This window comes from Trachinotus anak, unplaced genomic scaffold (assembly GCF_046630095.1).
Source record: "Trachinotus anak isolate AG129_WGS33_773 ecotype Australia unplaced genomic scaffold, CSIRO_AGI_Tana_v1 ptg000019l, whole genome shotgun sequence".
Classification (NCBI taxonomy): domain Eukaryota; kingdom Metazoa; phylum Chordata; class Actinopteri; order Carangiformes; family Carangidae; genus Trachinotus; species Trachinotus anak.
This window is the reverse complement of record NW_027273870.1, coordinates 10015125-10029678: the sequence shown is the minus strand read 5'-3', so window position 1 is coordinate 10029678 and position 14554 is coordinate 10015125. Positions and strand designations below refer to the sequence as shown.

Sequence of the window (14554 nt, the reverse complement as noted above, 5' to 3'; positions counted from 1 at the left end):
CCTTCCTTGATGAGAAATCCATTTGGGACACACAGATGTGCATGAGAGAAGATCCCCAGCAGACCACGCACAGCGGTAGCTGAACTGTCTCTGCATCTCCACCGTCGCAGGCTTAACCCTCCAGGTTGTTCCTCTGCATCTAGTGTCTTTCAGCTCATTGGTTTGGTTTTCTGGCCCACAACTCTACTGTTTTCATTCACTCACTGCTCTCATTAACATCATCTCCAGCAGCAAAAGACAGCTGCTTTCATTTAACACACTGCACTCTACCTGCCCGGCACCAAACAACAGACAGTGAAGCATTTAGCAGCATTAGAGTCAGGTACTTTTCTCAGGAGTTGGCAGGGACCAAACTAGTCATAGGAGAGTGAATAATGGACTTGCATTCATCAGGTGACCAGGAACATGACTCAAAATGAATACTAATGTTGTTCTGCATTTGCTGGATGTGTAAAGAAGCAACTGTTTGCTAACAAGTTTGCTAGATTAACTTGCATCTTGCTGTATTCACAACTTGTCCCAGGTTTAAGTCAAACTACAAGAATAAGATCTAAAATTCAAGTAGAATTAATATAAGGAGGAAGTTGATACCGTGTTATAGTGGTACATATTCTTAAACAGATTTTCATTTGCCTTGGCATAAACCAATTGACACAGTAAGCCCAGGCCATTCAGGGTCCTTTATGTTCTAAGGTTACAATCAGCCAGTTGAAGAGATGGAAGTCTATCTCTCTTACCCTAGTTTCACTTCATCCAAGATCCTTCCCCTCATTATCTCCACTTCAGGCGATCAAATCCTCCTTGACTCCAATCAAAAAAGTCAACTGGGAATTCAGGAGCTCACAGATCTGCAACCTTGAATTTGACCCATCAGTTTTGTCTCTGGTCATCAACACTCAAGCCGCTTTAAATTTGGAGAAAACTCAGCCTTTAGAAGGAACCTATGTGGGCCTGAGTGGGTCTTAGTTACCCACACAGAAATCAATATGGACGTGGATAACTGAGACGTGAGAAGGAAGAGCAGGAGCTGCTGACTCAGCTGTGACTCTAACCACCTTACAGAGGTGGAGGTATACATAGCTTCATTGAATTCTCTCTTTAAGTCTTGTCTCTTGCCCTCTGCTTCAGATCTGATTGAGTACACCCAGTGATAATATCAAACATGATAATGATATTGTTAGCAGAACGTCTTTTTCCCTGTTGAATCTTCAGGAAGGGGAAACTGCTAGTTCTAACACCATTAAGCCATTGTGGTACGACCATGTTGCTCTTCTACCAGTGTGCTGAGGCAATCCCTAATTTGTGATATATCTATCTATTCCTCTGCATGAATATCTTCATTTCAATTCGCTCTTTTCTCTCTGAAGACGCCGCCTTCCTCTCCACTCTTATTCTGCAACATTATCTCTGCTGATGGACTATGTCTCCCACACACTGCAGCTCATTAAACCAGTGCCTCAGCCTTCCCTCAGCATTTTCCCTCTCTTCCATTCATCCTGTTTGCTTTGAAAAGGTCCTCCAGGACTCCGGTAATAAACCTTCTTCAGGATTACTGGGGACTTACCCAGCATGCACGTGTCTCTAATAGAAGCTGACGTTATCTATGGGAGGGCTCTGACTGGCAGGGAGACTTCCCTGCTGTGGCATTTGTCTAACCTTTGGAGGCCGAGCCCTGGCATTCAGAGAGGGAAAATGCTTTGACCTGTCTGGTTGAGAGAGACCTTGTGAAATGAGGCATAACCTACATGACATTAGCACTTGCTGACCAGATTATTGTGGACAGGAGACATTAATTTCTCAAATCTTCTTACATAATTCACAACAAGGGACACCCCTAAAAGTTGGAATTTAAAACACAGGCTTTGGGTGACTTCACAAAATCCATCACATCACATTCAAACTTAGAGGAGAAACTCAACTTGAGACTCTTGCACTACTACTTATCATTTTAAAGCAGTGTAAACATTGGTATTCAACAAATCCTGAATGTAAACACAAACATATTTAGGCTCATCCTTGATCTAAGCCTCAGTTTTACTTTGCAAAGGTTAACAGTCTGTAACTAGTACAGACTTTTGCACAACCTAAAACAGCCCCCCTCCCTCCCCATTCAACCTGCCTGATAGCTACTGCCAAACATGACACCCGAACTCAACATAAGATCAAGGATGTGTATATATATATATATATATATATATATATATATATATATATATATATATACACACATATACTGTATATATACACACTGGCGGTTCTGGAGAGACGACATTCCAGTAAAAACTCCAGACAAAAGAAGTGAGTCTGCCTCGAGGCTTCATGCCTCATTTTCCTCAAACTTCCAAGTGGTCTCTCTCCGACTCCTCATACAGTCCCTGGTCCTGGTTTTAGCGAGCTTCCAGAGCCCTGATGTTAACAAGGCACTAGGGATTGTAGGCAAATGTAGAGCAGAACACAGCAACTGCCTCTCTTAAGCCAAAGACGAGAGGGCTGCCCTACTTAACTTATGCGGCCACAAGAAAAGGGACGAAGGGTAAGAAGATGAAAAAGGAATAAAAAAACAACCAAAAAAAAAACATCCTTAATCTTGAACATCTGCAGGGATAGGAATGAGAAAGGGGAGGTAAATGAAGAGGGGGAAACATTATTGACGCTATGTGCATCTAAACTTAATTACATCAGCTCTTGATCTAATCTGCGGAGGTGTGAAGCCTGTGTGCTTCACTAACTCTGACTCCTGAACAAACACTGATGAAAACTCCAACCTGGGTTGTGAGCATCTGGGGTTGTGGTGTGTTGGAGGTGTACTTCCCACCAGTGTGAAATAAACACTACTATGACTCCAACCTTTCTACCCTTTTGGTTCCTTATTTTCTCTTCATCTCGCTTCTCTATATTCACATCTGATCCATCCTCTGCCTGTCTATTTATCCAATTCTTTAAACGCTCTCTGACTTTACCTCTTCTTCCACTTTTACCTAGAAACCATGTCCCTCTTATTTTTTCCCTAAAACCTCTCCCTCCAGTGACACCCATTGCATACTAATGCAGCAGCAGTAGCCGCAGGAATAGTTTCTCCAGTCTGTGCGAGCCACGGTTCCCTCATTTCACCAGTTCCTCTGGAGTTTAACAGGCTGATCCCTCCGGCGAGACGGACTGGGTGGCTCTGCGCTATTAGAATCACACAGCACCAGCACCCTCCCAATTAAACACTGACACCTTTGGGACCGGCTTAAATTCGTTTTCGAGGGGATATTTTGAGGTGAAGATGAGTGAGGGGGACAGCGCCTGTAATGGGAGAGAACCTGGCCTTTCTGAAGGCACAAGATACTCTCTTCTTTGAACAAACATCTCATATTTTGTACGAGGTTTTCAGTCTAACACCCATGTTCAAATTTTCTCTGCAATTAACTGTTTACTAAACCCCTCCCCTAAGCGGAGATTGTCCAATTATAGCTTCGCAATAGTAACTTAGCACGGCAGGCCTGTCCTGGTTTGGATTTTGTAACATGTTGCAGTGATGTGTGTTCTTCTGTAGTAAAAGCAATATCTAGAATTTAGTTTGAGTTTGGATGGTGATGGCTTTTTTTTAAGTCTTCCATAAACCATGAAGACAAGAGGCAAAGTGTAAGGAATGGATTTAACAGTTTATCTGTTTATCTGCTCTCATGTATACGGTGGTCCTGAGAGCTCAACGCTTTTTAGTATCCCCTGGAAACTTCTGTTGTGTTGTGAATATTTGCAGCACATGTATTGTCAAATTGATGGAGGTGTTTTCTGAATGTGCTTGTCTTTTGTAGTAGCTAACTACTACCAATAACAGTGACTGAATGATACTTCCCACATCAGTTTGAGGGGCTACAGGTTACATTAAAAAAGGTAAAACATGTGAATCTACTGTGTACTATTTCTCCATTGTGTGGAAGCTGGTCCTGAATGTTATCAGAGTTTAGGCTGTCGTTGGTGGCTCTTGCTTGCTCTTTATAGGATTTGAGGATTTTTACACTTCAGCAACCACAGCCAACATTTGCTAAGATAAAGTTTAATGTTAGAATTAAATAATAATCTGATGTCACACTTTTCTCAATCATACTCTGGCTGGTTAGCTGACCTTCTGCCCGGGACATTCAGATTTAGCCTTTAGCCTCAGACTTTTACCCTGATATCATCTGGGTGGCCATTAAGTAATTATTAATGACTGATTTTACAGTGTTTTCATTTTAAAACAAGTCACCTGGAAATACCAGGAAGTCATCTGGAGCGCATTGTCAATTGACTCACGGAGCCAACGTTAGCTTAATTAGCTTGTGATAAATGAAACTGCTGCAACAGTTATAATTTCAGCTGGCAAAGTGACGACTGTGGACTAAAAATAAGAAGCCTGCTTTTGTGCACCACTTTCTGAAATTAAGGATGCATTGTTTTGGAAATTGAGAAGTTTGAGAGCTAAATCTGCCCCCATAATCACTGTTGCTGGACTGAAAGACAGGTGGGCATAACAACAGCAAGTAGAGATAGCAGGGCTTAGCATGGTATTAATTATAAGACGTGTGTGTCCAACTTGTTGAAGAGGGAATGTAGAAACACATTATTCCTACTTCTTCCTTCCTTCTAACCTTTGGATGACTGCCAGGGATGAAGTGATAGAGCATCACCAGACAGATGAAGGGATGAGAGATGGTAGTGATGAGGGGAATAAAAGAAAACAAAAAAGAGGCTTGCTGCCAGGTGTTTAGTGCAGCACCTTTGCTCTGGGAGTGAGGGAGAACAGAAGAGAATGGCGACTCACCTCCTTGCTTACTCCTGTCAAGATAGATGGAAACCCTTCTGGCCAGACCTGCGAGCAGGGGGTGGGAGGCAAATGGAATAGGAAGGGGAGGAGGAGGAGGAGGAGGAGGAGGGGAGGGAGGAAAGCAGGAATGCAACAAAAGCAAGCAACAAATTAGCAAGGACCCCTCTGCATGCAAACCCACATGTTCACACACTTAAAAAGTATGAATTCATGAATATACCCCACATGCATTTAAAGAGCAGAGGGATGAACAAGGCTGCTGTTTTCCACTGTGCCGACTCCCAAATGACTAACAGTGATATGACGGGATCAAAGAACAAAAGGAGAGAGACTGAGACGCAAGCTGAGCTACTGTCTCTGCATTATAAACAGGGGCTGGGGGATCCTCCAAGCCTGCAGGACACAGAGTCCCAAAACACAGGACAAAAAGCAGGCAGGGTGCAGATGCTGCTGCACCAGAGAAGATGTGCGTGGTTCATAAATCAATTCATTTAATTACATTTAGTCATGGGTCATAGCAAGATTTGTAGTTGGGGAAGTGCACATCATGTGACAAACTGCTCACTGCCTTGTTCAGCCTTGCTCTTGAGGGGAAACAAACACAAAACAATATCAAAGAACCAGCAAAGTAACAAGAAGCCAGACAAGGTCTGCAGAGATGGTTCACTGATGAAAAACAGCACAAAGCATGTTATTGTACGACAGGGACGGGATGAGGGAGGACAGGTTGTGCAGGTGTCTGTCTGTGTGTGGGAGAGTGTGTCTGCCAGCATCTCCTTGAGAAATGTTCACAATCTTGTAGCAACTGCCTTTAGAGGAAGAGGAGGTTTTAGCCAGTATTAAGACAGACTTGTGTAATATTTCATCGTGCTTTACATTATTAATGCAGCTGAGGCAAAGCTAAAAATCTGAAAAATTCAAAACATAAACATATAATTATTGTACTCCATTTGAAAGGCATTACACGTAATGGTAATAACACTAAACTGATTACTGAGCCAGGAGGGGTGGTGGTGTGCATGAATGCAATTGGAAAAACTGAGTGTGTGTATGTGTGTATGTGTGAGATGTTTTTGAAGTTTTCTGCCAAATTTAAAAAAATATCTGAATTCCATTAGTCGAAAGCTGGACTCTTGAGCAAAACTTTTCCTGGAAAGATGTCAGTCGAGTGGCTGTTTATATTAAAACTGATGCCTCTGCTCTCGTCTGACTGAAGCAGTGAAGGAAGCTACACAGCGACTGTCACGAACGAAACATCCAGGATAACAAGCACACCATTAAATGTTAAAGTCTTGGTGAAAACAAGGATCTGCCTCACTGTGGGAGAGTCCTCCACGGAGAAAGAGTCTCTCAGCGCAATTTGTGTCGAGACAGTCACATAGACAGTGACGGTAGTTAAGTGTGTCACCTCTCTGTGTGGGTCCCCACAGGGCTCTGGTGACTCTGTTGCTTTGTAATGATGGAGACATATATGTGCACACTGCGTGTGGTCCATACCTTTGCACAAACATTCAGTCAGCCAGTGAGTCAGCCACCCTGACAGCTTGGTTTTAGTTGCTACCAATTATCCAAATATGTGTCTTATTGTATGCGAGACATGCTCTAAACTGCTATCTGGAAGTAGTCCTCCCACTCAAAACTGTTGTGCTCATGCTAATATGCAAGGTCACAGATCATTTTAAAACATTTTTAAAACACACAAAAGAGTGTTAGTTAATTATTGCATTTGGTGGACAGGTTATCAAGTACTTGGAGAAAGATGCAAACATTCCCACAGCTTTCACAGTATCCCCCAAAAACTTCCTGCCCCAGAAAAGATGACTGAGAAATGCTTGAGGCAAAAAATGTGGAGCAGTGGAGAGAGAGAGAGGGTAACCCTGCACAACACAGAAGTGAGTGGGTGTCTCTGACAAGTGAGTACTGTGGGTGTCAGGCCCGGTTCAAATATTTGCAAATAACTGCCTCACGAATTATGGAAGTGTGTCAACACATGAGGTAAACACAGGAGAGAATCCAGCAATGTCCACAGTATAAGCCTAAAATGATCAATTATATTAATCCAAGACAAACAACCCAACAAGTTAAGAAGGAGTAATAACCTGTTGCACTTCATGATTCATTTTGTGGCCTTAAATAAAATGACTGTATGTGGGCCCCCCAACAGGTTAAATTTGCCTCCAACTTTGTCAGATATGACAGGTGTATGACAGATGTGACAGCATAGGACAGGTGGGGTTGGTAACAGGCTTTAAATTAGCATTATTACCTGCTTTGAGTGATGGAACTAAATTCAGACTCCTGATTCAAAACCTGTCGCCAGTGTGGCAGAAACAACCTGCAGCAGTGTGGAAGTTGTGTTGAACTCTTTTCATTTTATTCCATCAGGTCAAATCAGTTAATGTTAGGACAGTGTGTCACACACTCTGCTGGACTTAATTGTGCAGTGGTCTGGTCTGTGTGTGCTCATACATACTGACCTGCTTCTTATGACAGCCCACTGTGTGCTGCCACTGGAGCCTGACACATTCAGTGATCAGAATAGCTCTCTGGTTGGTCGGCAAAGGTTCAGCATCTGCTACTTTCAAATGTTTTGACAATTTTTCCCTCAATAAAAACTTCAGGATGAATACATCTTTACCTTACTTTGTTAAAAGCTCACTTCTATGGCAATTAAGACATGCTATGCTATTGCAGTCAGTGAGCATCACAGTTTGGCTAGGTATGATAGGCTTGGTGGGCTCTTCCAGTAACTTCATGGTTACTGTGCCATGTGTTGAAGTTTCTGCTTTTATTCAGAGATTAAATTCTGACTATCAAAAATAACAAAATGCAGCCCTCCTCAGTTTAATCCATTAAGGGCTTTTGCTGCTCAGCCTCACTTGGTCTGGTGTGATCAGTAACTGGAAGTGATAGATTGGGTTTTTTGACATGGGGTTGTTTGAGGTACTTATCTATAGTCAGTGTGTTACCTGCAGTAGATTTGGATCAGTGATCTCAGTTTGGAGAAGTACTGATAAGCACCAGCACAGAAAGCTGGGTGATGAGCTGCTGTGAGTGGGGTCAACACTAAATAACACATTTTAGCCACTTGCCTACAGAACAAACTAATATCATTTGAAGTGTATGTTTTATTTTGAATATTTTCACAATCTCATCTTGCTGTCACACAGCCCTTTCCTTTGGAACTACATTCTCTGAACCATTGAACTACCCTTTTCCTACGCCAAAGCTCACACTGTATCATGCTGCAGATCAGCTGTTTGAATGGCAAAAGCTTAGGATAGAAACACCTGTGCGTACTGTAGGGATATGTTAGTTCAGCTGTTTGACAAGATAAAGAGGTGAAAATATCCAAAATAAAATAAATACACTTAAACTGATAGTAGCTTCTCTCTGTGAGCATTTTTTAAAGTGGCGAAGACACGTTATTGCGGCTGGTCCTGTCATTGCTCAGCTTTTGTGCTCACTGCTAAACTACTACTGGCTGCTTTTCCAAACTGACACCTGTGCTGATCTGAATCTACTGTATCAACTATAGACAAGTACCTCACACATCCCTATGTTTAAGGTGGTTAATGATAGCTTTTCTTAGCCAGCTTTAGGTAGCTAATTCTATTTTGGCTGACATTTGACTAACTTGACTTTTTCTATTTGTGCTAATGTTTGGCTACCTTCTAGAGTTATGCACAAATTATTAACTGTGGCCACATTAGCTTTAGAAGGAACAAAGGAACAAAAATTACAAATGAGATGTTTAAGAATTAGTCTCAGAACTAAATATCAAAGCTAAGTCTAGATTTTACCAGATAAAGTACCTGACCTCAGTGTTTACCAGAACACCCAGTCAGTACCTAAAGGCTTATATGGTCCAAAAAGCTGCTGCAGTTCAAAGTCATAGGACTCAAAAATCCTACCTGGTTGCTCTGTAGGTGGAAAGGTGAGGGCATACAAGTGGGATGGGGTGGACAGTGTACTGTACTGTGGGAGTATGGGTGGGTGGAGGGCACATAGTAATATAGAGCATTGATCTTTACTGTGAGCGCTGGCAGAGGGCTGACCTCGGGTGGTGGGCAGCATGTCGGAGAGACCCTGCCACGCCGTCACCATCTCTGGGTTCTTCTGGTCTGCGAAGTTCTTCCAGATGCGCAATGCTCCATCATCTGCAAACAGGGGAAGAAAGGTTGCAATGGAGGGAGACGGAAAAATAAAGAGAAGGAAGTAAGGAGTTAGAGCCAGGAAAGTAAAGAGGATAAATACAGTCAGGAGCAAAGGCTAATGCCAGAAGGAGGTGCAGCACACAGACCCAACACTCATTTCTATTTATAATGGATTTGAGGGCGCATGTTGATGTGATGAAGACCTTAAACTCAAACCCTCTCAAAACATGCAACACACACATGACTTGACCATGAACACACATACACACACTTCAATTGAGTGTAGAGCAGCCTGTTAAAAACCTCCCTGCTTAAAAACGTCTTGTCAGTGAAAAACAAAATGAAGCAGAAGTCTCTAACCCTCAAAACCTCTGTCTGAACAGTGTAGCCGACACCGAGCTAAAGATAAAACATGTCCATGCACTCTTATGAGGAAGCCATTACAATCCATAAAAGTCTCCACTTGATTTACATTCAGTGTTTTACTCTTTTTTAATGGTGTATATTTTTATAGCTACTTTCTTCCCTGATACTTCAGAGCACGCCTGATGGAGAGAAGCTGAATAAGTGCACATTACATTTTGATGAGATGGAATTTAAATGTATTAATTCCTGAGCTTCTACCAAGGTTTCAGGAGACGTGCAATGAAATACAGCGTTCAATGTTACAAGAAGACAAAACAAAATAAATGTGTTTCTGTGTGATTTTTATTGCAGAGCTGTTTCCTACAGTTCCTCTGGGTTATGAAGATAAAGCCATGGAGGGTAATTGCTTTGTTCTGTTGATGAATGATGATGAATACACATGAGTGTTTAGTGTGTGTGTTTTTGGGGGTAAGAGTCAAGTGTTTAAGGCTTGTTGCTGCTACAAATGAGTCTCTTTGCGATTTCCACTGTTCTGGCGGGCGTGAACATTTGAGCTGTTTATTAAAGGAAAATCTTACTAACTTGAGTTTTTACTCTGTGCATCGGCCCGCGCTCTTGACTTTTCCTGTGAGTGTGTATGTTTCAAACCTGTTGCAGTGAGCAGTAACGAACAGTCGTGTCCATTCAGGTACTCCATGGCTGTGATGCGAGTGTAACGTGGGTTTCCGTTGTAGAAGTAGTCCAGCCTCTCGCCCTTCTCCCAGTCCCAGAAACTACCACAGACATACAAGAAGTCTTCAGCCACATTTCATTCACATTTTAAACCACTGAGTATGAAACATAACAGTCCCCTTGATATAAAACTGATTTTCTTTTTCGGCCCGAGTGTGCGTTACGTATTCCCTGACCAGATGCTGTCCTTGTCGGCTACAGCAATGCAGGTGTTGAAGGGGTGGAACTTCACGACAGACGGTACTCCAGGGTTGCGGTTGATGAATATTTGATCGTCCAGACGGGAAACACCTGTAATGGGGGAGGGGCCAGAATGGGAGCAATTGAAAAAAAAGATTACAGGACTGTACTGCTACCATGTGATATTGCCATGCACACTGAGTCTGACACGGAAAAAAGCTTCACCATGTCCTGTTTACTCTGCTTTTGCATATTACCAGGCTGTCTGCTAGTGATCAAAATGGAAGAATTACTATTTTAAACCCAATTGCTTGACTTGCAGCTACATGTGTTGTAATGTTCAAAAACACAGAAGATGCTTGGGGGATTCAGGGCTTCAGTTCATGTACCAGTGTGTCAGTTGCTGCTCCTGTGAGTCCCAAAACCCTCAAATGAGTTAGCATTTTCATCTTTTATTCTACGACATAAAAAATGTCAGTAACTAACCCAGGTGTGATTTCTTTAAGCTTTTATGTTTCTTAAAAAGGATGGTTGCTAACAAGTGGCTACAAAAGCTGTTGGGGATGTTAAACATCATCACACCAAACATGAACACCAATATACCCACCAGTCCACCATTACAGCCTTGCTGTGTTAATACTCGCGCTCTTACAAACTATTACTACTTTGTAAGAAGAAAGGCTTTTGTTGAAGAGGTCTGAGAAATATTAAAGCACAATTTGGAAGTTTAGTGGTGGTGATGTTGACGTCATGTGACCGTGGTGTAGTTCATTTATAGGAGATTGTATTTAGGCTTCAAAAATCGTAAAAGTGGTGTTAATTTGTGAAGATTATATTGCATTATCTTGCAAACATGTAAGTATCATGAACTTTTGTGTGTAGCAGAACTTATTTTCTGCAGTAATCCAAATGTAAAAAATGTAAATGTAAAAAAAAAAAAAAAAAGTAAAAATCACATTGGCTTTTTGTTGAGGGAACCAGGATGATGCTAACATTCAGGTTTGCCTGCAAAAATATGTCATCCCTGCGGGGCTCTGTACCTGGCTGCGTGTGAAGTTTGCTGGAGCTGGGTCGACTGACTATTTATAGTGAATGTTAGTGTTAATTATGGTGTTGCTCATTGCTTTAAATCCTCTAATCACCTCCAGTTCAGTTCTTATTTCTGCTTTCATCGTGATGTAACATAATGAATTGTTAGGCTGCCTCTTAATACTTTCTGACTTCTCTCCCCTTTCTGGTTGGGAGCCCACCGGTTTTTACTGAAAATACAAAGCCTTAAAAATGGGCCACAAATATATAGTTTCATATTTTTAAAAGATGATTAATAATTTCTTTAAATTCATGGACACTGTAGTTTTTAATCAAACATTACTCAAACACTAAGAAATTGTGTATTTTTTGGAGACTGTTTGTTTTTCTACTGAGTTTTTAGAGCGGTAGGATGTTAACCGTAATGAAACGCCTTATACTTGAAAACCTGAAAGCCATAAATATTTAATATAATTAGAGGGCCCATTCAAAAGCAGCATAATACCTATACTACCTCCTGCTGCTTTGCTGAAACACCGTCTGTATGTGTGTATGCTTACTTTTTCTAGTTTAAGTTGTTGTTAAAAATATGATTCCTAAATTAAGATGAATCCAGATAATGTCAGTGGGGAAACTGGCTAATCTGTAGCTGCAAATATGAAATATGACAGGACAGAAAACGGGAAAACAGAACAGCTACAAGGCATTTATAACACACAACTGGAATGAATGACTGAGTGTGAGTGAGGCTGTTGTGGAAGAAGAAAAAGGAAGTAATCATATGACACAATACAAGGCTCTGAGAAAACCTGTCTAGATGTGAACCCCTTTGGCAGCTCATTGTGCGAGTGCAACACGGTGCCAACATGCCTGTGCAACTCAAGTTCACTGCTTCACCGCATGTTGTCATGGCAACAACACACTTCGGTTCTCCAGCCTGTCCTTGGCTACCTGAACACGCTCGCGACCGCCATAATGAGACGAAAAAAAAAAAAACGATGACAAAAATCCATCAAGAATTCATCACAGATGCATCTGTGATGTAAAAATGCAGTTTGAGGGAAAAAGTAGATACGAGAGTAAGATCATCATCATCGATTGGCTTTTGTTTGTGCTGTTTGACGGCACATTCGATGTGGAACTACTGTAAAATTTGAAACAACCCCGAGCAGCATGGTGATGTGGTTAATTTTGCATCAGTAAGGGAAGAAAAAACAAGTAAAACAAGGTTTACAAGCCAAACTACTTCTGTATATTTCTTATTCTGAGCTTTGCTGCCTCCTCCGTCCTCTCTCTCTCTCTCTCTCCATCTCACCCTCTTTCCTCTCGTCTTGTTTCTCTCTGGAGGGAACAGACTGAATGAGGGCAACCCTACTACTTCTCTCTTTCAAAAAACTGTGAGGATAAAGGAGAATTCAATGATTTAGTGAGCAGTCGGAGAGGCAGAGACGTACGTGAGCAAGCCTCAGCTCTGACGCCAATTGCCTCGTGACTTTTTGTGTGTGTCAGTGTGTGTGTATGTGTGTGTGCGTGGAGGGGGCTGCCAATGACGTTGGGGGTGTTAGGTATTCTGTTTGAGAAAGCTCTGACTTCACTTGGGGAGTCTGTGTGTATGCTGGCACCCTGGGCTCTTCAATGAGTGGGTTTGTGTGTCTGTGTGTATGTGTGATGGGAGTCCTGTGACTCATGAATGGGGTTTCTGACTATGGATTGATATCAATCAACCCTCTCTCATCACCGCAAATCATCTGCTCCTTCACTCGTAGGCCTGAAACAGAGCACATGGAGTTTCTCAGTTTGCCCTCTTTTTTTGGACCGTCTGGGTTTCACCTCCAAATACATTCAGTTAAACATGGTACTGCCTAAAAGTCAGTTATTAATTGTACCTGGCATGTGTTGTGTCGTTTCTTGTGACTCAATTCTTGGTAAAAATATTTGCTAAATAACAAAGCTGCCTTCATAATTTTGCGACTATAGTTGTGTAGAGCTGCTACATACAACACTGAACACACACTCGATCCGCATCCAGCCCCAAAATCCTTGACAGACACATAAAGACAATAACAAATCTATCTAATCTAATCTATGAACAGTCATCTTAAATTTCATGTTAAATACACCACTTCTTTCCTTTTAAACCTGCAGTGTTTGATTTTTGTGGATCACATTGAGCTAAAAAAAAACCTCAACAACAAGCTGAATACACATCTGCTGTGTTTTTATATAGTTACTATGTCAATCAAAAGAGCAAACAATTTCCTATTTTAACACCTAGCAGACACAGAGCATTGTCAGCTCCTGTGGTTTCTGATTTTTTTTTTTAATTTTGTTTCTTTCCACCTGACAAATTCAAGGCCAAAAACTCCTGTTAGCTTTTGGTCTCCAGTAATAAAAAATAGAGTTTTGAAAATATTTCTAGCTTGTTAGGTAGTCTGTAGCTTGTTCCTTTCTTCACCAGCTAGTTGGTAACTTTGTCCGTTTGTTGTTTAGTGGTGGGCAGATAGTGTACTGTGTGTTTATCAGATGCCTTTGTTTCTTTTTTAGCTGCTGCTGAAAATGAGGCTGTTGAAAGTGTTTAGAAAGAAGCATTGAGAATGTGCCATAAAACCAAAACAATAAGCTAAACGAGGCTCATACACTACATTTATATGCACTTAATTGATCCATTTTGAGCTGAATCTTTTAGGAATGATTTGTTGTTACTTTAAATGTTTCATCTTTTTAAAGCACAGTGCTGATGTTTTACTCTTCAGCCTCTTGGCTTATTTTAAGACATTAAAATATGTCATGTCATGTAATGGCAATGAGATTAAACCTGGGATGGCATCTTGATAATTGATTTAATTTAATTTCCTGGAATATCTACAAATCAATTCTTCTTTTATAGTGAAGCCAACAGTTGTTTTTACCTGCAAATTTCTCACATGTGAATTTCCCCTAGGATTCTTCTCTCCAGACAGAGTTACGTGTAAATGATTTTTTGTTCATAAAAATATCAGTTTGTGCTATATTAATGTGTTTGAGGGAATACATCCATGTTTGTGTGTGCGTCACTGACCTCTTTGTGTGATACTTCGGCTCTGCCTTCTCACACGTGCATTTCTCAGGAACCTCCACTGCCGCTCCATCCTCACCTGACTCTCCAGGTCATGCTCCTCTGGGATCTTTGAGGAGGGAGGGATGAAAAAAAAAGAACAGGGACAGAAAGATTAACATGGTGACTCCATTTCTAACATGTCTAAGGATGAGCAGGTGGTTTACACATGTTGCAGCCTCAGTGAAAATACAGAAATGCTAT

General features: G+C 41.4%; 1 protein-coding gene across 6 annotated transcripts in view; it reads right to left on the bottom strand.

The window, feature by feature from the left end:
* rptor (regulatory associated protein of MTOR, complex 1) overlaps window positions 1-14554 on the bottom strand; it is a 178515-nt gene that overhangs the window by 10477 nt on the left and 153484 nt on the right. For 3 of the 6 annotated variants that reach the window (XM_071503413.1, XM_071503418.1, XM_071503414.1), the window contains 5 exons: window positions 14315-14420; window positions 10224-10338; window positions 9964-10088; window positions 8827-8952; window positions 4790-4837 (listed from right to left, as the gene is read on the bottom strand). In XM_071503413.1, the coding sequence (XP_071359514.1) occupies window positions 4790-4837; window positions 8827-8952; window positions 9964-10088; window positions 10224-10338; window positions 14315-14420 (520 nt within the window). The remainder of the gene's footprint in view (window positions 1-4789; window positions 4838-8826; window positions 8953-9963; window positions 10089-10223; window positions 10339-14314; window positions 14421-14554) is intronic. The other 3 variants (XM_071503415.1, XM_071503416.1, XM_071503419.1) reach the window with 3 other exon arrangements.